General features: G+C 41.7%; 2 protein-coding genes and 1 non-coding gene across 6 annotated transcripts in view; 1 reads left to right on the top strand and 2 right to left on the bottom strand.

The window, feature by feature from the left end:
- LOC133387892 (divergent protein kinase domain 1A) overlaps positions 1 to 22,413 on the top strand; it is a 185,935-nt gene that overhangs the window by 39,497 nt on the left and 124,025 nt on the right. For 3 of the 4 annotated variants that reach the window (XM_061633682.1, XM_061633684.1, XM_061633683.1), the window contains one exon: positions 705 to 1,554. The exons of the other annotated variant lie outside the window; for it this stretch is intronic. In XM_061633682.1, coding sequence (XP_061489666.1) covers positions 705 to 1,517 — 813 coding nt within the window. In that variant the 3' untranslated portion in view covers positions 1,518 to 1,554. Of the gene's footprint in view, positions 1 to 704; positions 1,555 to 22,413 lie in introns of those variants that run through there. 4 annotated transcript variants of the gene reach the window in all.
- On the bottom strand, positions 6,915 to 21,709 carry RPL5 (ribosomal protein L5). The gene is made up of 8 exons (XM_061633687.1): positions 21,599 to 21,709; positions 19,972 to 20,041; positions 19,756 to 19,871; positions 17,474 to 17,608; positions 16,303 to 16,505; positions 15,524 to 15,701; positions 13,998 to 14,086; positions 6,915 to 7,073 (listed from the first exon to the last, which is right to left on the bottom strand). Exons 1-8 carry the CDS (start codon positions 21,599 to 21,601, stop codon positions 6,974 to 6,976), a joined length of 894 nt encoding a protein of 297 aa, XP_061489671.1. The 5' UTR covers positions 21,602 to 21,709; the 3' UTR covers positions 6,915 to 6,973.
- On the bottom strand, positions 15,806 to 15,902 carry LOC133388209 (small nucleolar RNA SNORD21). The gene has a single exon (XR_009763690.1). It is a non-coding gene; the product is annotated as a small nucleolar RNA SNORD21 (small nucleolar RNA).

Genomic DNA, 22,413 nt, shown 5'->3' with positions numbered 1-22,413 from the left:
GCCCAGGGAGTGGGCAATGGAATATAGCTGAAGGAAGGTGAAGGAGCTTTGACCAAAAAGCAAGAAGGGATCTCTTTGCCTTAGGTTTTGCACCAAGACACAGACGCCCTTCCCAATCTGTGACCTGTAATCCTGCGCTGTGTTCCTTGAGAGCTGTAGTTATACATGCTGGAGCTCTGATTGCTCTCTTGGGTCTCAAACCCTGTTCTTAAATACACTTTTTCAATGTGAAATGGAGGAGTCTGGGTATGAGGTGATCTCATGTTGTGTTGGCATTTCTTGTTGGCACTCTGAGAAAAACTAGTTCTGCTTTCTAATGTTGTCTTTGAACGATGGGATTGTTCTGCTGGGCATGAGGGAAATCGGCCAAGAAATGAGAATAATTTAATTCCGGGCCTGCATGCGCCTCCGAAAGTGCCAAAAGATGGTCCTCACTTTTGTCTTCTTTTCACAGCACTCGGGAAGGTACAGCAAGTCAGAAAACTGGGGGTGTGGGATGGGAAGTCTAGAATACTCCAGGGCCTTGCCACCCCTTCGATTCCAACTGAACCAATGTGTGGGTTAGCCAGAGTACTCCTAACAACTGAATTGGGGAAAATGGGTGTCAACACGTATAGCTCAATATTGGTAGCAAACAACAGTTGATTTTTATTTTTTTAAGTGCCTATGTAATTTGACTATATATATACATGGCTTCTTTCTAGGCAAAACTAGGTGAGCAGGGCAATCTTCCTGAACTCGTTAATCTCATCTTGTCTGTTGCTGATGGGAACAAAGATGGCCGAGTTTCCTTGCCAGAAGCAAAGTCAGCATGGGCACTTCTCCAGCTAAATGAATTTCTGCTCATGGTAATTCTCCAGGATAAAGAACATACTCCCAAATTGTTGGGGTTTTGTGGGGATCTTTATGTGATGGAAAAAGTTGAATATACCTCTCTTTTTGGAATCAGCCTTCCATGGATGATAGAACTTTTCATTCCCTCTGGGTTCAGAAGGAGCATAGATCAGTGGTTTACTCCATCATGGCCAAGAAAGGCAAAAATAGCCATAGGGCTTCTAGAATTTGTGGAAGACATTTTCCATGGACCATATGGGAATTTTCTTATGTGTGATACGAGTGCCAAAAACCTGGGTTACAATGATAAATATGACTTAAAAATGGTGGACATGAGAAAAATAATGCCCGAAATGAGCTTAAAAGAGCTGATTAAAGATCGTCACTGTGAGTCTGACCAGGATTGTGTATATGGATCAGATTGTAGAACTGTATGTGACCAAAGTAAAATGAAATGTACCACAGATATAATTCAGCCAAATTTAGCAAAGGTGTGCCAGTTGCTCAAAGACTACCTGCTTCATGGGGCTCCCCTGGAAATACACGAAGAGTTAGAGAAACAACTATACTCATGCATTGCCCTGAAAATTTCAGCAAACCAGATGGAGATGGAGCATTCCTTGATACTCAACAACCTGAAAACTCTACTGTGGAAGAAAATATCTCATACAAATGATTCTTAGTTTCTTTGTCTCAAATAAAAAGATTGCTGCAGCTGTAGGAACTGACCACTTTTTGTCAAAACACAGCTTCAGTGTTTAAATAATATTCTTTAGCCTCCTCTCTCATCAGTGCTCCTTCAAACACTGCCACCAGTGATTTTTTTCCAGTTGGAAAATCTGTGTTCTCTTAAATATCTGCCTGGCAGAGACTGTTGAAGCCATGTGGCTATAACACTCCCATTAAGGAAAAAATACAAGTTCAGTTTTCTCCTTTTGCCCTTACTCAAATTTTAAGATTTTTTTAGAAGGGTAGGATCAACAGATACTAACTTAATTTTCTGAGCAAAACTTGCCTGTTGAAGGGGACAAGCATGTGGTACAGTCCCAGGTGATCTGCCCTACTTCTGAATTCAAAATCACAATTGAGTACTTAGACACTTCAACATACACCTGCATGTGGAAATTTATCATGTTAAAGAAAGGGTTGTAGCCTAACCTCTACCCTGACATGCTAGCTTTTTGCACCCAGAGAGGTTTTTGAAGTGGAAGAAGACTGAAATAAGAGCCCCAACTGCATTTTTAAAGTAATAACCAGAAGAGGGCTGCAGCCCTGGAACAGTGCTGTGAGAAGTTCCCCTTGTTCTTGCCCATCTGTACCCCTTCCTGCTATTCTCTTGCCACTCCCCAGAAATCACAGAAATGAGTTGTGGTGCTTTAAAAAAATATTTGAAGACCTTTTTAAAAATTGAAAGTAACTTTACAAACACTAGCCTAAAGACCCCTCACTACTACAAATTAACATGGCAGAATTTGAGCTTCTGTTATAAAATGAAATTGATATTTTTGAGGTTGTTTACTAATTTTAGCATGGCAGAATTTGCACATTAGTGATTTTTAAGAAAGAAATTCAGTGTGACAATTGAACATGTTTTAAACTGGAGGTTTTTGAAACCAGAACTTTTTGTTAGATTTATACATTTGTATACACATTTACCTCATGCGTACATTGAATGTTACTAAGTTGCTGAAATTACCTAATTAAAAGTAGATATTGCATTATGCTAGCAGTTGATTTAAATAAAGCACCCACACATTCTGTACTAGCAATATATAAAGACACTAAACTGATAAAATTACAGTCACCATCTCGATCTTATAACAAATGATATTACAGTTTGAAGGCAAAGAGTTGTGGGATGCATAAGCTGAATTTTATACATTGGTTGGAAGATTCATTAACTTTAGTGGAATTAATAACCCAATCATGGTTTATCTCAGTGGTAAAATGTCAAAAATCATATGGTGCAATCTGGTGAAGGGTAAGCATCCAGCAGCCAAATTATATGCATGTTTATTCTTAAGTAATTCCATTACAGTTCAACAGGAATAATTTGCAAGTGTGTGTCGAAATAGAAGTCAAGTACTGTCGATTTCTATGTGTAAGTTAAGCACTGATATCAAAGGAACAAATATACTTAATATTGACTGGATCTTGCCCAGCTACATTCATAAACCAATTAAGCCAAAATTATGGAAGCCCATTTATCCAAAAGTCTAATCAGGTAATTGCTTTGGCTTTGTTGATCAAGCTTATCACATTATGCTGAAAATCTGGATATTTTCAGGTTGACTTCTGAACACATATTACAGTGTCTAAGCTTGTTCTGTAACTGCAACAAGCTAGCTTTTGAAGCAGGATTTGCCTTATGCTTGTGGTCTTGGGTTGTAGCTTTGCTTACAAACAGCAAAAGTGAAGCAAGCCAATGGTAGGGTCTGTGCGTCTAGAGCACCCTCCATAGTTCTATTTTTAGAACTGTGTGGTACTCTTCAATATCTGTTTTGTGTGTTTTCCACAGCCAGGGTTCTGAACAAATATGGCAAGTTTGACAGTGTTTTTCACTCATTCCTAGCTGTTGACACTAGTTAGATGCAATCAGCCACTTCTCTCTGCTCATACATTTGTCATTGTTTGGCAGAGTTCTTATGATGCACTAGTGCATATTATGCTTGACACTCGCTCATTCTCTCCCCGCTTCACTTGATTCATTTATATTTCTGTTACAAGAGGAAGTCTTTTAATGTTTCTCTTGATCTGCGTTTCTTGCATTCAACATGTGTTGACAAAGCAAGAAGTCTTTTTTTTCACATCATGAACAAGCACTTACAAAGCAAACCCATCTTTGTTCCCTGTACAATGTGTAAAGTGTTAATTTGCCCTAGGATCTTGCGCATTTTTGCCTTGTGTAAATATTTTTACTAACAATATTCTTGCACAATGTCCACTTTGTTTTTAAATTGACAGATGTTCTTTTAAGAGGCAGCATTTAATATTTGCAACCACTAAACAATCCTGTATCTTACTAGGCATATCCATGCTGGGTAAACCTGAATGTCAATATTGTTAGTTATTGCTCAGTGGAAAAATATATTGAGCCAAATATTTGTAGATATTTGAAATACTTTTGGAATAACAACTTGTCAGCAGTGCGGTTTGTACTGTATTTCATTTTGATTGCTGTTACACCATCTTCAGGAGACTTCATTTTGAATATGAATTGTTTACAATAAACTGGAATTATTTCCCCTTTCTAGCAGTAGTGTTTATTGAATAAAAACTTCCAGTAGAAGGGGAACACCTATTTTCTAATGAAAGTAAACCATTTAGGCTGTTAATAAGATACTGGAAATGAGAAAAGGATGACTGGTTCTTGGGCATAAAAGCTAAGCATTTATTTTGATATTTTACTGCCTTGATCCACACTCTGGTTGGCTCCTCTGAAATGGGTAAGATGGAATGGACAGGATTGCTTTATACCAACATAGGCTTTCTTTTTATATCTGCTTGATATTTGCATATAACTTCTAGCAAAGGCTGATACAATCACATTGCCTAGTATCTGGTAGTGAAAAAACAACAAAGTCCTATTGCTTCAAAGCAGAAGTTGCCAGTTCAGTAACAGGAAACCTGAACTGGGATGAAATCCATTGAGACAATATGCTACTTTGCTTCACTTCTTCCAAGAGTCAATTTCCATTCTTGTAATGGCTGGCTTATACTGTCCCCTAGTGAAACATTCTGGAGTGGAATTGTGTAAAACTATGGAATGAAGTATAAGTTGGAACAAAACACTTGGAGAAAATATTGAGGACATGATTGGATATGCTTCAAAGTTAGAACTTACATCACATTTCATAATTTAGCTGCATGGTCAGGAAAATACAAGGTGAAACTGCTTCATCTTATCACCTCCGAGATGGAAAGCTACAGGCAAGTATAATTTCCCATTCACCTAATCTTAAGATATACAAAACTAACATCAGCAACTATGGTGGGTCCCATAACCACCAACCTACAATGTAGGTTCTACTGAGCTCCTGGGAGGATATAAGTAATAAATAACAATACTGTCTTGTTTCACAATGTTTTGTAGGTACTTACAACTACCATACATGTGTATTTCAAAGACAGGACTGGGGAACCTGTGGCCCTCCAGGTGTTGATGGATTGCAGCTCCCATCACCACTGCTCAGGCTAACGGGAGTTGGGGACTGCAGGTTTGTATTTCCTATCCAAGGAATCGAGGCCATCCACACAAGTTTCCTGCCACTACCCCCCCCAATCTACAGCTGTAATAAATAAACATTAGCTACCATTGATGGTAAAACCAGGTTAGTGTTCCACAGGCCTGTCCTCCACTATGACATCCAAGAGATGTGTACTGTAGTGTTAACAGCATTAGTTTTAAGGCCCTATCCAGATTTAGTGTTTTGGATGGCTCCTCCATGGGAACAGCTCTGTCCCCAGCTCAAGCAGGCTGTTAACAAAGTGTTACTCTTTGGGGAAACAGGTTTTTCGTATTTGTGTCCTGTCCGTCCAGGATATAAGCCAGTGTATGAAGTTACCTTACAGCAGAAATGTTTTGAGTAACAACTTGCTCAAGGACACCCAGAAAGGCTCCTGATCAAGGAGGGACTGTATGAAAGTCTCAAATGTAACACATTATCACTTACATGACACTTGCTGCTTTCTGTATCAGCAAAATAGTGGGAATTTGCTATGGGGCCAGTTTCTCAAATTTGTCTGTGTTGTCAGAAGGAAATGTGTTAAAATTTCTTAAGAATATCTGGTCTTGGCAATTCTAGTGCTAAACAGATTACCCTTCCTGCATCCTGTCAATTGTTTCAGCTCTGGAATTTCTTCTAGGCTTAATAGCATGCCATTCTTTTAACCACACATCTCCAGAAGTGGCCAGAAAAGGTTCTTCTACATTTCCTTTGCTCTGGAATTTTTTACAGGGCAGGTTCCCTCTTATGTCAAGCATGTGGATGGGATCCAGACAGTCATGCTTAAAGAGTAGAGTGAGTGCTGCCATCCAACTCTCCAACTATGTACTACTTTAATGAGGAGCTACTTAGTTTAGAGAGGAAGTGCCAACTCCTTTGCACTTGTGCCTCAAAGGGTGGCTAGGCTGCAGTACTGCCATTTAGTTTTTGCATCACTCCAACCAGCTTCCCTATAAAAAGGAAGATGCTTGTCTGAGAAAAGAAAGCTAATATTCTTCCCCAAAGTGCCTGCTCTGCTTCTGTGAAGGGGGGAACGAATCGGGCAGAAGAAACACAGAAGAAGCATCAACCACACCCTCTAGCTGCACACATACATGGATAACTGCATGCGAGACCATTCTCCAAATTTCACCTCATGGTCCTCCCTGGTTATAGCAGTATGTCATTTAGGCTTGTGAGCGTCGATGCGAAGTTCCAGCTTGTATATAGAAAAACTACTGCTATTCAAGATCTGAGACACCTGAAGCAGCTGAGCTGGTTTGCATTTTCAAAACCAGTGTGGACTAGGATGGTGGAGTTAGTTCAGCACCAGGACAGACTATGGTGGAGCAGGTGTTGCTCAGAGTACTGGAATGGCATCTCTCAAGGTTCCATTTTGACAAAATCCTAATTGAGACTCTTTAGACAAGCTTGCAGAAAGGATTCTGATAGTGTGTCTTTTAGTTTCCCTGCCTGGCCAGCAGTTTTAAACCTGACTTTCTCAGAAAGCATTTGCCATTATGATTAATCTGTACTTGGGAGGCAGGCGCCCGAAACATGCATCTGTTTGTTATGGTTCTACTGACCGGGCACATCTTTTTACACTTTAGTCCTATAGTGAAACGAACACCAATCTTCTCATGCAGTCTGAAGACACAAGACCACCACTTTCCTAAAGCTAAGTAGGTCGGTATCTGGTCCATGCCTTAGGTGGGTAACTGCCTGGGAACCACGTGCATGCCACCTTGGGTTCCATGACAGAAAAAGGGAGGATGTAAATATAAGAGAATATAAGAACAAAGGAAGGAAGAAATCAGGTGCTCAGTTATCCAACAACAGCTATGATGCAGTGACAGTAAGTCAATGCTTACAACATTGGTTCAATAAGTTTATTTTGTTTTCCGAAATCTCCATAGAAAATTATGGAAGGCCTCTTAGCTATCGGCCACACGTTCCTGGGCCCTAAGGAAGCTAGCCTTCTTTTGAGCCACACGATCTTTCTTCTGGGCAAGGGACAATTTGGGGCGGTTCCACCTGCAAACAGAGAGTGTTTGTGTATTAGTGTTGCTGGTGCACAGAGCCCAGGCCTTAAAAACCATCTTTTTTTTTTTTTTTTAAAAGGAAGAACTGACACATCAACTTGACATTTCAAACTCTCAGATGACAAAGTGCCATTCTATGTGCTACCATTGATTTTGTCTACTTGCTGTTTAATCTATCACTGTGCAATTCAGGGCTTATCTTCAGTTTTACTAAGCAATGTAACCAAATATTCAGACACAATGACATTCTTCCCACAAATGACAGATCACTACTTACAGTGCCTTGGAAAAGTAATCAGTCCCCTGACCAATGCTCTCATATTACTGAATTACAAATGGTACATTATAATTTTGTTCTGTGTATTTTGAAACACTGACACTCAAAATCAATTATTGTAAGGTGACATTGGTTTTATGTTGGTAAATGTTTAAGAAGCATAAAAAACTGAAACATGTTGCTTGCGTAAGTATTCAACCCCCACGCATTAATATTTGGTAGAGCCACCTTTCACTGCAATAACAGCTTTAAATCTTTTGGGGTAGGTATGTACCAGCTTTGCACACAGTGTCGGAGGGATTTCAGCCCATTCTTGTTGGCAGATTCACTCCAGGTTATTGGGCATCATTTGTGCACCGCAATTTTCAAAGAGCACCACAGATTCTCAATGGGACTGACATCAGGACTTTGACTGGGCCACTGTATGACATTCACCTTTTTATTCTTGAGGTATACCAATGTTGCTTTGGCCTTGTGCTTGGGATCATTGTCCTAAACCTTAAACAAAACTATGCAGGTAAGAAGCCAGCAGGGGTGTGGGGGCTTTCCAGTGTTTTGCACCGCCTGCAGCATGTACGACTATCTGCCTGTTGGACAGAAGTCATGGGTATGCTCTTGGTGCAATGAGCTCCTGGCTCTCCGGGAACGACTTCATTTCCTTGAGGCCAAGGTAGCGGACCTGGAAAAGCTGAGAGAGGCAGAGAGGTGTGTGGAGGAGGCCTTCAGGAAATTATAGCTGTGTCCCACTCCAACCATGATAGCTCTCCTGCTATCATGGAGAACGATGGTCTCGGGGAAGGAGAGCATCCAGCTGAGGAAGAGGGAAACGATCCCTTAGAAGGGACCCATTCCTTGGGGGATGAGCAGCTATCCTCTCGTGCCAAGGATATATCTCCAGGGGGTGGAGGGATCCTTGTAGTGGGTGATTTGATCATTAGGAACATAGACAGTGGGGTGTGTGATGGGCGTGCAGACTGCAAGGTGTTTTGCCTGCCTGGTGCGAAGGTTGCGGATATCGCCCGTCGTTTAGATAGTTTGGTAGACAGTGCTGGGAAGGAGTCAGTGGTCATGGTGCACATTGGCACCAACGACATGGGGAAATGCAGCCGTGAGGTCCTGGAAGCAAAATTTAGGTTGCTAGGTAGGATGCTGAAAGCCAGGACCTCCAAGGTGGCTTTCTCTGAAATGCTACCGGTTCCACGCGCAGGACCAGCCAGACAGGCCCAGCTTTGCAGTCTCAATGCGTGGATGAGATGATGGTGTCGGGTGGAAGGGTTTGGATTTGTTAGGCACTGGGGAACATTTTGGGACAAGCCAGGCCTGTACAAAAGGGATGGGCTCCACTTGAACCAGAATGGAACCAGACTGCTGGCACTTAAAATTAAAAAGGTAGCAGAGCAGCTTTTAAACTGAGTGAGGGGGAAAACCCGACAGGAGCTGAGGAAGGTCCAGTTCGGAATAAACCTCCCCCCTGGGATAAAAACCAAAGAAATGATGAAATTTTAAAAGGGGTAGGCCTAGAAGTAGGCATTGTGAGAGCAGGGGCACAGGATATCAATTCAGAAGAGCAAAATTACCACAGGCCAAACCACAAGTGCCAAAGAAACTTGAAGAGAGACACTGCTTACAAGTGCCTGTACGCTAATGCTAGGAGCCTCCGAACCAAGATGGGAGAATTGGAGTGCTTGGTCTTAGAGGAGAGCATTGATATAGTGAGCATAACGGAGACCTGGTGGAATGGAGAAAAACAGTGGGATACGGTTATTCCTGGATATAAACTATATCGGAAGGACAAGGCAGGACATATTGGTGGCGGAGTCGCTCTATACGTGAAAGAAGGCATTGAATCCAGCAAGCTCGAAACCCCCAAAGAGGCGGACTCCTCCACAGAATCGTTGTGGGTGGTGATACCATGCCCCAGGAGGGACTTAATACTGGGAACGATCTATCGTCCCCCTGATCAAAATGCTCAGGGAGACCTTGAGATGAGATATGAAATTGAGGAAGCATCCAAACTAGGAAATGTGGTAGTAATGGGTGACTTCAACTACCCGGACATAGACTGGCCGCATATGTGTTCCAGTCATGACAAAGAAGCAAAGTTTCTAGATATTCTAAATGACTATTCCCTAGATCAGTTGGTCATGGAACCGACCAGAGGGACGGCAACCCTGGACTTAATCCTCAGTGGGGACAGGGACCTGGTGCGAGATGTAAGTGTTGTTGAACCGATTGGGAGCAGTGACCACAGTGCTATTAAATTAAACATACATGTAAATGGCCAATTGCCAAGAAAATCCAACACGGTCACATTTGACTTCAAAAGAGGAAACTTCACAAAAATGAGGGGATTGGTAAAAAGAAAGCTGAAAAACAAAGTCCAGAGGGTCACATCACTCAAAAATGCTTGGAAGTTGTTTAAAAACACTGTATCAGAAGCTCAACTGGAGTGCATACCGCAGATCAGAAAAGGTACCGCCAGGGCCAAGAAGATGCCAGCATGGTTAACGAGCAAAGTCAAGGAAGCTCTTAAGAGGCAAAAAGTCTTCCTTCAGAAAATGGAAGTCTTGTCCAAACGAAGAAAATAAAAAGGAACACAAACTCTGGCAAAAGAAATGCAAGAAGACAATAAGGGATGCTAAAAAAGAATTTGAGGAGCACATTGCTAAGAACATAAAAACCAACGACAAAAAATTCTATAAATACATTCAAAGCAAGAGACCATCTAGGGAGGCGATTGAACCCTAGGATGATAAGGGAGTCAAAGGTGTACTAAAGAACGATAAGGAGATTGCAGAGAAGCTAAATGAATTCTTTGCATCTGTCTTCACAGTGGAAGATATAGGGCAGATCCCTGAACCTGAACTAACTAACATTTGCAGGAAGGGATTCTGAGGAACTGAGACAAATAGTGGTAACGAGAGAGGAAGTTCTAGGCTTAATGGACAATATAAAAACTGACAAATCACCGGGCCCGGATGGCATCCACCCAAGAGTTCTCAAAGAACTCAGATGTGAAATTGCTGATCTGCTAACTAAAATATGTAACTTGTCCCTCGGGTCCTCCTCCGTGCCTGAGGACTGGAAAGTGGCAAATGTAACGCCAATATTCAAAAAGGGATCCAGAGGGGATCCCGGAAATTACAGGCCAGTTAGCTTAACTTCTGTCCCTGGAAAACTGGTAGAAAGTATTATTAAAGCTAGATTAACTAAGCACATAGAAGAACAAGCCTTGCTGAAGCAGAGCTAGCATGGCTTCTGCAAGGGAAAGTCCTGTCTCAGTAACCTATTAGAATTCTTTGAGAGTGTCAACAAGCATATAGATAGAGGTGATCCAGTGGACATAGTGTACTTAGACTTTCAAAAAGCTTTTGACAAGGTATGGTGCAGCCGCATTTGGAATACTGTGTACAGTTCTGGTCGCCTCATCTCAAAAAGGATATTATAGAGTTGGAAAAGGTTCAGAAGAGGGCAACCAGAATGATCAAGGGGATGGAGCGACTCCCTTATGAGGAAAGGTTGCAGCATTTGGGGCTTTTTAGTTTAGAGAAAAGGCGGGTCAGAGGAGACATGATAGAAGTGTATAAAATTATGCATTGCATTGAGAAAGTGGATAGAGAAAAGTTCTTCTCCCTCTCTCATAATACTAGAACTCGTGGACATTCAAAGAAGCTGAATGTTGGAAGATTCAGGACAGACAAAAGGAAGTACTTCTTTACTCAGCGCATAGTTAAACTATGGAATTTGCTCCCACAAGATGCAGTAATGGCCACCAGCTTGGATGGCTTTAAAAGAAGATTAGACAAATTCATGGAGGATAGGGCTATCAATGGCTACTAGCCGTGATGGCTGTGCTCTGCCACCCTAGTCAGAGGCAGCATGCTTCTGAAAACCAGTTGCCGGAAGCCTCAGGAGGGGAGAGTGTTCTTGCACTCGGGTCCTGCTTGCGGGCTTCCCCCAGGCACCTGGTTGGCCACCGTGAGAACAGGATGCTGGACTAGATGGGCCACTGGCCTGATCCAGCAGGCTCTTATGTTCTTACTGAAAGTGAATTTCCTCCCAAGCTTCAGTTTTTTAATGGACTGAAGCAGGTTCGCTTGCAATATTTCCTGTATTTTGCTCCATCCATTCTTCCTTTGATTTTAACAAAAAGCCCAGTCCCTGCTGATGAGAAGCATCCCCACAGCATGATGCTGCCACCACCACACTTCACTGTAGGGATGGTGAGTCTTGAGGCATGGGCAGTGTTAGGTTTGCACCACACATAGCACTTCTGAGTTTTGGCCCAAAGGCTCTCTCATCTGACCACAAAACCTTTTCCCACATTGCAGCTGAGGCACTCTCATCCTTTCTGGCAAACTCCAGCCGTGCTTTCAGATGGTACTTTTTGAATAACGGCTTCTTTCTTGCCACCCTCCCATACAGGCCAGTGTTATGCAGTTCCTGATATGGTTGACTGGTGCACCATTACTCCACTCCCAGCCACTGAAAGCTGCAGCTCCTTCAAAGTGATTGTTGGCCTCTCTGTGTCTTTTCACAAGTCTACTTCTTGTTCGAGCGCTGCGTTTTGAGGGACAGCCTTTTCTTGGCAGTGCCTGGGGTGGTGTGATGCAGCTTCCACTTCTTGATTATGGATCCAACTGTGCTCACTGGGATAGCCAAACATTTGGATATTATTTTGTACCCTTTTCCTAATCTATGCATTTGTATTTCATTATCTCTCACTTCTGTAGAATGCTCTTTGGTCTTCATTTTCCTTCAGATCCACAGCCTGACCAATGATCCTTCCACAGTGAGGTTTTTATCTTGACAATGTGACAGCAACTGCAATGATTCACAGGTGGAGGCCAATGGCAAGGTAACTGTTCTTGACAGGGCAATTTTTTTCATCCATGTAAACTGGGAGCTTCCACGGCACAGGGGTTGAATACTTATGAAAACAACACGTTTCAGTTTTTTATGTTTCTTACAAACATTTCCCAACATAAAACCAATGTCACCTTACAGTAATTGATTTTGAGTTTCAAAATAAAATAGCATACAGAATGAAATTACGTACCATTTGTAATTCAGTAATATGAGAGCATTGGTCAGGGGTCTGATTACATTTGCAAGGCACTGTATGTGCCTCCATGCTAGAATTCCAACACTAAAGTATATAACATCAACACAGTCCATCCCTAGAAATTGGGATTATAGGTAACTCAGCATCATACACCTACAGCAGAGAACATACCACATCTCTCTCTCTCCTGCCCCCAAATTCTGGGGTTATTTAATTCAGCAGTAGCTTAGTTCTTCAGTGATATTTCTTAGATTTGATATGGATAGGGGTAGACTGCATCTGTGGTTGTATGAAAGCATCCAAATCACTTCTTTGAGACTGATGTTGGAGTGCAGAGGCAGGGAACCTCTTCCTGTTGTTAGAGCCAAATTCTGTCAATGTAATCTGTTAGGGGTTACATGCTGGTAATAGGGGAAGTCAGTGCCAAAAGTGGACAGGCAACTTCCCTCTTCCCCAGGCTGCCAGGAGAGGATTGCTCCTGCTAGAGATCTGATCACTTGCAGAGAGCTTTTGAAATTCAATCAAAGGTTGCATGCAGCACAAGTTGCTCACCCACTGTAGTGCACAGCTGCACATTTATGATCCTCTCCCCACCTCTACCAAATGCCCTTCAAACTGACCTCAGGAAGAATGACCAAATCCTATCACCTAAATGTCCATTGCCAAATCTGCTGGTTTAAGTCAAACCCTGAATAGCAAGTTTATCCAGGAATTCATCCAAGCCTGCTTAGTTAAAATTATACACCCACTACTAACTACGTAAGTAAATTAATATGGTGGAGACCAGTGAATGGCCTCAGAGTGCCTGTAGGAGACTCATGTAAGAGCAGGATACAAGGTAACTTAAACGTTAGGATGGTATCCTGGTACATTCTAGAGCAAATTATGTTCTAGTAACTTAAAAACTAAGCCATTACTGCCCTACAAGATGGCAAATGTCAATGTAGAATAGAAAACCATACATTTCTCATTAAAAAAACAGAAGTAACTTAAGAAGCCAACTTCCTATCCTATGCAACCCGACAGAACTATCACAGGAATTAAAAGAGTGGGAATGATGCTTTTCTCCTGCAACCAAATTAAGAAGAGCCCATTAAATACAGTTCTGCTCACAACAATATTTTAGGCATTTGGAAAAGGAAAGTTTTGTTCCTGTTCATATTCAGACTGCTAGTATTGCCATTTGTTATGTAGGATCCTTTTTTGTTTTGATCAACCTTGAGCAGAAATCCTAAGGTCCATAGGCAGTACTCAGCTTGCCAAGGCATACCTCCTGCAAAAGCCAATTTCATAAAGGAGGGTGCAACACAGAGGGAGCTTTAGCAGTTTGGATGCAGCCCTTGGGCCTTATACTGCCAATCCCAAGTTGTTAAAGCATACAGAACAAAATGTGGAGCTTCCTAATATGAAGCCAAATTGTTTGGGAAAATCCCAGTTCATGTTCATCCTCTCCTAGTATCCACCAGTTTTCAATGCCATTTTATTCCAAAAAGTTTCACTGACACAGCACTTGCAGCGACAGAAATTTCTATATGGAATATCATCTTGCAGGAGAAAAATTAGGACCATCTCACCTCTTCTTTTTGACTTCCCTCTTGGGTTTCTTTTCATGGACTGGATTCTCACGTATTGCAGCATGGGCTTTTTTATACATTTCTTCCATCTGAAATAAGTATATTTAGAAATCATTTTGTACATATTTAGCAACCTTACTTGGGGGAAAACTCTTGATATTACAGGAAATTTTAGAACTAATTCAGATGCAATATCTCCACATCAGAATACCCAAAATCTACCCTAGACAAGGCCACAAAATTAACTTAAAGACACACAGCTCAATACAGAGCAGTAAATATGACTTTCCTCCGGCATTTTAAGTAAACCAGAGGTGGAGGGTAAATTTGTATTTTGGGGGGGAGGGGAATACATGTTTGCACCTGCATCATATGTGCAACACTAAGTTTTTGACACTTGAGCAGGCCACAACTGTTGACCACAATTAATACCAACAGCCCTCCCCCCACAAACAGTCAGCCAATTCACTACTCGAGTGCTTGATTCCTGCACAGATGTGCAGCAATAGCAATTTTGTCAAACTAACTGCACGGGGTGGGGGCAGCATAAAGGAGAAAGATGGGGCACCACACTATGTGGTACAGAGGTTCCCATCTCTTCCAAATCACCAACAAAAGCAGGCAGGGACTAATGCCTTCAATTAGGAAACCTGGATCTTACTTTCAGTGGTAAATTATGATCTACAAGTGTGTGAACAGCCATTCATCTACCTAATCCCTCTGGAGCAGCTAACCTAATAGTTTCTGAGGTATTTGTCCATACTCTGTGCATTTTCCATATCTCCATATTCTCTACATATCAACCCATGAACTCTAGCAGAGTTTTCACAGTGTTTCTGGAGCTCCCAAGCACACCAAACAACTCAGTACTATGAATGTTTTTCTTTGAGACAAGAAAGGATCTTAACCATAATTTATGCTAAAAAGTTATCACAAACCAAAGCAGCCAATCAGTTTAAATAGCGTTTTTAAGCCATTTGCATCTGTGAATCATAAGAAGAATGTTTGTCCTGGATGATTTCATCACATGAAATGAACAGCAAAAGATGTAGTGAATTCCTGTTCAAGTTCAACTGAAATTCCACAGTCCTTTCCACATCCGTTTCCCAATCCAAAGCTACAATCAAGATGCTCTCTTACCAAATAGGAACTCTGAAGGTTTGAGGAAACTGAAGGAAAGTCTTTCCAACAACATAAAGATGTTAATTTAGTAGATACTCCAAGAAGCACTTATCTGTAGCAACAAGTAGGGAATTTTATAAGTAGCTAAAAAATTGGTCACATATCTGAGATGGATTTCCAAGTTGAATGATGTCATAACAGGTCCTACATGGACTATATGATTATTTAAGAAGCTGTGTTCAGAGATGTGCAAGAACCATAAGAGATACAAGAACTGAGGGATCAACAGAGATGATTTAATAGTACTTTCCTATAAAGTTGTATGTTGCCAGAAGTAAAAGTTCTAAGCAGGCAATACTCTAAATGTTCTCCACAATAATTGAAAAAGCAAGCAAGCATCTTACCATGTCAGGCGTTACATTGTTCTTTATGTACTGCGAGAACTGTTTCTTATAAGAGTCTTCATCCTCCTCCATCAAGTACCGCATGTAATCTGCAACGTTCTGGCCCATGATGTGCTTGCGGTGGACCTCTGCATTAAATTCTTTGCTCTCCGAGTCATAGCCAGGGAAACGCTTGGTACTATGAAACAAGAGCAGAGCATCCGACACAGTTTTGAGAAAGCCCTGATAAAATTTTGGGGGAAAGCATTTCTTAAGCAAAAAATCAAAGATTTATGAGTTTCAGCCACTGTCAGTCCCGTCTTGAAACATTGAACTCTATCATGCACATGCCAAGGACCAACTACAGAATGTTCAGGTCAGCGGGGTATCATCACACAGCAGCCAAGTTGACGACAAAAGTTTTAAAAAAGTGCATTAAGGAGCTTTATAGTTAAGTTTTTGTGGGAAAGCAGAAACAATATCCTGCTTTACTATTCTATCGCTTGCAAAATCTACTGCTGCAAACTGATGCACAATGCAATGCTCATATGAGCCAGACCTCAGAGAAATCAGGTGTTCACATGGAGCATCTGGTTTGTGCAGGAATGTTGTAGAGAGAAGTCAAGTGAAATCAGAGTCAACAATGGGAAGGTTGTAACTAGGGCTAAGTGAACTAAGGTGTGGCACGTAGCATTAAGCACCACCACCTAAGGCAAAAGTCAAAATCACTGATTATGAAGCAGACACCTCCATTTCCAAAGGAAGGGTCTGAACTATCAATCCAGAGGGGAAAACATTACCTGTGTGGAATAGAAAGGCCACCATCTACAGCTCCTTTCAGAGCACCGAAGACCTTGTTCCCAGTCGTAGTTCGAGCAAGACCTGCATCCAGATAGCATGTAAAGGCACCAGGTTGCCCATCCACACTTTCTACATTATATTCATCACCAGTCACTTCAACTTGGCCTTCGTAGATCTTATCAAGGCCAAATTTGTTCAGAAGCTGCAACAAACAATATAAATAAGTCTTTCTCAATGGCTCTGGAGGATCTATTGCAATGACAACTAAAACAGGTTTTCAGTGAAAAATTCCACAATTCATTAGACACTAAGATGGGCAGTTTGCAACCCACAACAAGGGCCAGTTGTGGCCAGAATGGTAGGATACTCATTTGAAGAAAAACAAATCAGGCTGGAAAAACCAGCTCAAGTTTACATGTGCCAGCAATCTTTTAGGAACCAAATGTGTGCAGAAGTGGTTCAAACAAAGCAACATTTTAGGAATCCTGGGTGCCTAGTCAGGAACATTTTCTAGTCCTATTCCAAGTCCTTTTCTGCATGGCATTTGCCCTTTGGAACCTTCTGGTTCCACCCTGAGAATTTTAAGTTACTCACGGTAACTTGAGCTTGTTATAAGCTCCTCTACCACATATGACACAATGCCAGTCATTCTATAAGGCCATGGCTGAAAGGTGGGAGAACATCACAAGAGTTACAGAGGAATGGAAGTGGAGCTTTGGAATCACCACCACTGATGTAAGAAATTCTGCAGAAGTCATTTTACCTTTATTACCTGGAGAAAAGGCAGGATATAAATTTTATTATAATAATAATAATAATAATAATAATAATAATACTCAGGAATATCTGGTTGATTGGTACGCTGAAGTGACAGCACAGCCTCTTAAATCTAATGTTCTATATAATCTCTAACCCAATGTTTATTTCTTGCTTAATTTGCTTTTAAGAGGTGCTGGCTTAACACATACACAATCTTACAGGTAAGCTTGAGGATTAAAACAGAAACAGACTGGGTATGTGTTCATATGCAAATCCCACCTCGTACAGATGCACACTTTTAAGCCAGTACCACAAAATCCCCAATTTCAATTATTTGTAAGTTTTGTCTTCCAATTTGTGTCAAATAAGCTGGTAGGTAGAAGTTATTCTAACTTTCCAATAGATACATACCCTGCGGGCCAGCAGCAGGCCCGTGCAATAGGCAGCAGCGTAGTTGGTCAAGCCTACTTTCACACCATACTTTGGCAGCTCGTGAGCATATGCAGCACAGACAATCATGTCACCTTCAATTCTGGCATATGCAATCTGACAACAAAAGCAGTATTAATGAATGATTTCAAACCAATCAGTTGCAATGTTCATTCAATATGAGCCCTACCAAAGCCAACAGTCCTGCACGTGGATGCTTTCAGAGCCATCTTTAACACACTTTTTTTCCAAACCAGTGTGTGCATCTCCAACTCACTTCAGTTTCTGTAAATACTGCACATCTAACTTTGAAGCATTCGTGTGTTGAATGAGCAAAGCACAGATCAGCAACAGCTGGATCTCTGTTGTTGTAGCAAAGCCTTATACAAACTGACCTGACAATTCTCTCCCGTCTTCATCTGCTCAGACCTCACCTCACTCCTTACCAGTGCCCCACTGTTCCTCCTTTCTCATGTCATCACAGATGGACATGCAGGGACTCTCTTAGCTCTGAAGGACTACTGGCCCTTTAAACCACTGACAGAGAGCATAAGAAAGAATGCATACATGGTAGCTACAACAGTCCTGCATTTTATTTATCCAATTAAAAATAGTGGCAGCAGAAATAAAGCAAGTTAACCAAGCACTGCTGCAACAGCAGGACAGTTTGCCACTCAGCTTCTTATCCAGGACATCTGGCGCTACATGATATATGCTTAACCATTCCCAAGGTTTTACAAAGCACTCCCGTATCACGATATAGCATGAGAAACAGGATTCCATTGATGATATATATATTCGGTTATATTTTGTTTTCCAGTTTTGGCATCCCAAATTACAAGCACATTTAAACATTGTTTACTAGGGGAATGAGATGTGCAGATTTAAAAAGCCTGTTCTGTTCATAGGTGTGAGAATCAACGACACTACTTAAGATTTGCTTAGCTGTTGGCAATTTCCATGTGAAAGCATCTACAACAGCAAGTCATCAAATGCAACTTAATGAGACTGAAATTATAGGTTTTTTAGGCTTGTTTCCTGACTCAGGTAGATTAATTAATGAAAAATCTGTACATAGATTGCAAGTTCTGCAGCTTTGAAAAATCACTGACATCCACTTAGCCAGGATCAAAAGTTACACTCAATACAGAACTTGACAATCTACGCACCAGTCCTTTCCCAATTCAGAAATGCGACATCTACTGTGCAAGATTAAAACTGAATTATAGCAGCTGAACTTACACTTTCTCAAAAGAACCATGGAAATTCTAGTTGGAAAGGGCCTCAAGAATTGTGCAAGCGATTGCTAGCCCTTTCGCAGAACTATAGTTCTCAATGCTCATTTGTTGGCAGCCAAGACAGCTAAACAGATTTAACACATTTGCATAGGCACTCTCTCTAGACGTTCATAATAAGTTTCTAAATTACAACTTCTGACAGTTGCCTTTACAAGATTCCAATACATGGAACAATATCTAAGCAATGTGATATCTGTGTACCTCACCCGTTTTCTACATGATTCTCATAAATCATAGGGAGGATCACAGGAAGATTTTTAGAACTAGTACACTAGTTTAAAAAAATGCCATACTAATCTTTCGGAGAAATAATTTCAACTCCACTTTCTCAGCATTTTATCCAGGCTGGAAGCTCTTTTGTCCCTACTGAAAGTAGGCAGACTGTTTTGAAATACGACATGCATCTTTGCACACAGAAAACACTATTTGGCTTAAGTCAAATACATCACAAATTAAGTAGCAGAAAGCAGAGCTTGGAATCAGTTTTACTGAACCTGCTTTGCTCAATAAGCTCATTCAGGAAACAGCCAAGTAGGAAATGTGAATGTGCAGTAACACATAATTTTCACTTTTGCTTGGAACATTTATACCTGGCAAAGAATTCCAGGTGGAAGCTTGCAAACATTTTGAGTTGGTCATATAGAGGATCTCTTTTGATTATTCTAAAGCTCTCTTCCTACAAAGAACATTCAAGGTACCTCCTCAAATTAATCCATTATTAAAGCATATGCTCAAACCCACTTCGCTACAAGCAGAAATACTGTCACAGCACATGGACTGTTCTAGAGTTCAGAACAGTTTCCGCCCAAACTACTGGAGAAAAAATCTTATTTTTTCCATTTAAAAATTAAACACATTTCTTTAATAAAGACTGCTATATATGTTACAAAATATGAAAACCATTTCTATGAAGGAAGTGCAAAGTAGCTCTCTGAAATACGGTCAAAGATGAAAAGGTGACTTTACCTGGCAAATGATATCTCTATTGGTGACACGTACAATCATCCTATATTTAGGGGTGTTGTACTTGTTTTTATCCTGAATCACCAAACGCTTACGAGCATAATAATCAGTTTTTCCCTCTGAAAGAGAAAGGTGACAGATTGGAATATATTTAGGAATTGCAAGTTCAAGCCCATATCCACCTAATTTATCGAAAGCTTGTAAAGATGAGAAGCATACCTCTCCTTCTTCGGAATTTCACTTGATACCTCTTGAAATAGGCCTTATTCTTGACAACTTTGACGAACCCCTTGAATAAATTAAACAGAGGCATTTATGTAAAAATGTTTGTGTTGACAATCTTGCAAACGAAAATAGGAGGAAGTTACGGTACAAAAACAAAGAAAACAACAAGGGGGAAAATGAAGACTTGTTTGAAAAGTTCAAACATGTGTATTCAGACATGTAGCCTAGAAATGCAGGCTACAAACTTATTTTTCTTCTTTAGTGCTACAATATTGGAAATAATCAATGGTAATGAACAGTTGTACAGAGGAAAGCAAAGTTTTAAAAGCCGTTCTTGGTAGCATAGTGCTTGGAACCCCCAAATAACACATGTTTGCAAAGATCTGTCTTAATTTAGAAAACATTTGTTTTAAAATGATCTGTCAGTTACAGTTTTATTAAGATTTTCCAGAATCCAGTAACTAAAACTGGACTCCAAAAAGCCTCTGTGGCAATGATGAGGAAAGTATAGTCAATACTAAGTTTTAAAGGACCAAACGGAAGAATATCTAAAGTGGTCCTCAATGTAGAAATCAAAGCTACCCTAAACTGAAGGCATATACTAACCATCTGCTAGAATGGAGAAAAAGCCTTTTTTTCAGAAGCTTTTGTTCCTGAAAGCCATTACATCTTGACAGTGCTGCATTTACCTATAAGTAGCAACAAGATATGACCACAAGCCATTCATGCTGAAGAAAGAATTTATTGGGATGGCCACTTAAGTCTGCTCTCTAGTAGCCTTTTCATGTGGCAAATCCTCCAGTTTTGTCAATGGGCATTTATTTGACAGAGACAGAATAAATCCTTACTTGCCAGAAGATTTCTACTGGTGCAACAACAACTTCATCCCCTGGCTGTCCATACTGCCTTGAAATAGGCTCAAGTGGCACATGCAGCAAACACAATGACATATGCATGACATATACATGCCAAGCATAACAAACCACGAGGCCTTTGCGAAGCCACATGAAAGCTTTCAGAAGCAGAGATTCTGCCTTATGAGAGGCCTACACTTAGGACCTATCCCTCCAAATTCCCTGTAACGCCTTCAGATCGCGCAAACCTGACCTGCCCACTATCCATCGCCTTACTTCCTCCCGCAATCGCGCAGTTACCACCGCAGGCCCAGCGCCATGTGTACGAGCCCGGGGAAGCCTCCAGCCGCTCAAGGCCCGAACTCTTTGTCACTGTTGTGTTCAAGGGCCAGAAGTTTAAGGAAGGCGAAAAGAACACCCCACTCGGGGCTGGGAGGAGATGCGAGGCACGGTTCGAGCGACCTGAGGAAGGGACCATAATTCGGAACAGAAACGGGAAAACCCGAGGCTATTAAAGTGCCCGACACGGGGAGTTGCGTTTGGAGACAGGAAAAAAGCAAAAGACGCGGTCCCTTTATTGGCAATGGCTTAAAAACAGCGGGTGCAGCCATTAGGCCACGCTGGAACTTGCTTCCGTAGCTGGGCCCGCCACTACCTAATCCGAATCCATCCGGCCGGCTGGAGACACGCAAAGAGGGAACCGAGCTGCAGGACCGTCAAGCCGGTCCCTCCCTTCCCAACCCGGACCATCTGGAGCCGGTACTAACCATGGTTCCTGGTTCTGTCCCCTACCGCTTTAGGCAAGGGCCGCTCAGCGAAACGTCTGCAGCCCGCAACGCTGGGGAAAAAGGCCGAGCTCAGTGCGCAGGCGTAAAACGTAACCTGGTTGACGAGGCGGAGTCGGTCGCAGCAAGAGAGACCCGCAAGAAGAAAATGCAACCCCCTGGAGGTTTGGAGGGGAAGCGCTCGTTCGCTCTCCGATCCCTTTCCTGGGCTACCAGCATAAACGTCAGTCCATCTCCGCAGAGATCAATCTCTCTTCCTTGACTCCGGTTATGACATCATTGGGCTCAGCAGAAAAACTGCTGCTACACCACCTAGCGGCGATTCGGTGTGGCTTTAGCTGAAACCCTTAAACACGTTTAGCAAAGAGGTGTACTGTACAGTACTCTTTATGCCTTGGATGACGAATATGACCCACCATATATTGCTGGAGTTCAACCTGCGGACAAGGATGATGGAAGCAGTAGTTCAGTAATATGTTGAGCTTCGGTAGCCAACGTGGTACCCTCCCGATGTTGCTGGACTCAAATTACCATCAGTTCCTGCCAGCATGGCCAATGGTCAGGGATGATGAGAATTGTAGTTCAACGATATCAGGGCACCACATTGGCTAACCTTGATCTAGAGAGTTGCAGATCCCCTGCCCCAGCTTTAGACAGTTTGCCGTTTTTACCATTGGCAATTAACCATAACTCTCTCATTAATGCTCCCTCTCTTCTTGGGAGCGTTATTAAGTGTGAGAACAGTACAGACATTACAACTGCCCTTCTGCATCCATGCCTTGCAGGTAGTTGCCAAC

This window comes from Rhineura floridana, chromosome 6 (genome assembly GCF_030035675.1).
Source record: "Rhineura floridana isolate rRhiFlo1 chromosome 6, rRhiFlo1.hap2, whole genome shotgun sequence".
NCBI classification, from domain to species: Eukaryota; Metazoa; Chordata; class Lepidosauria; order Squamata; family Rhineuridae; genus Rhineura; species Rhineura floridana.
This window is presented reverse-complemented; position numbering and strand designations above follow the sequence as displayed.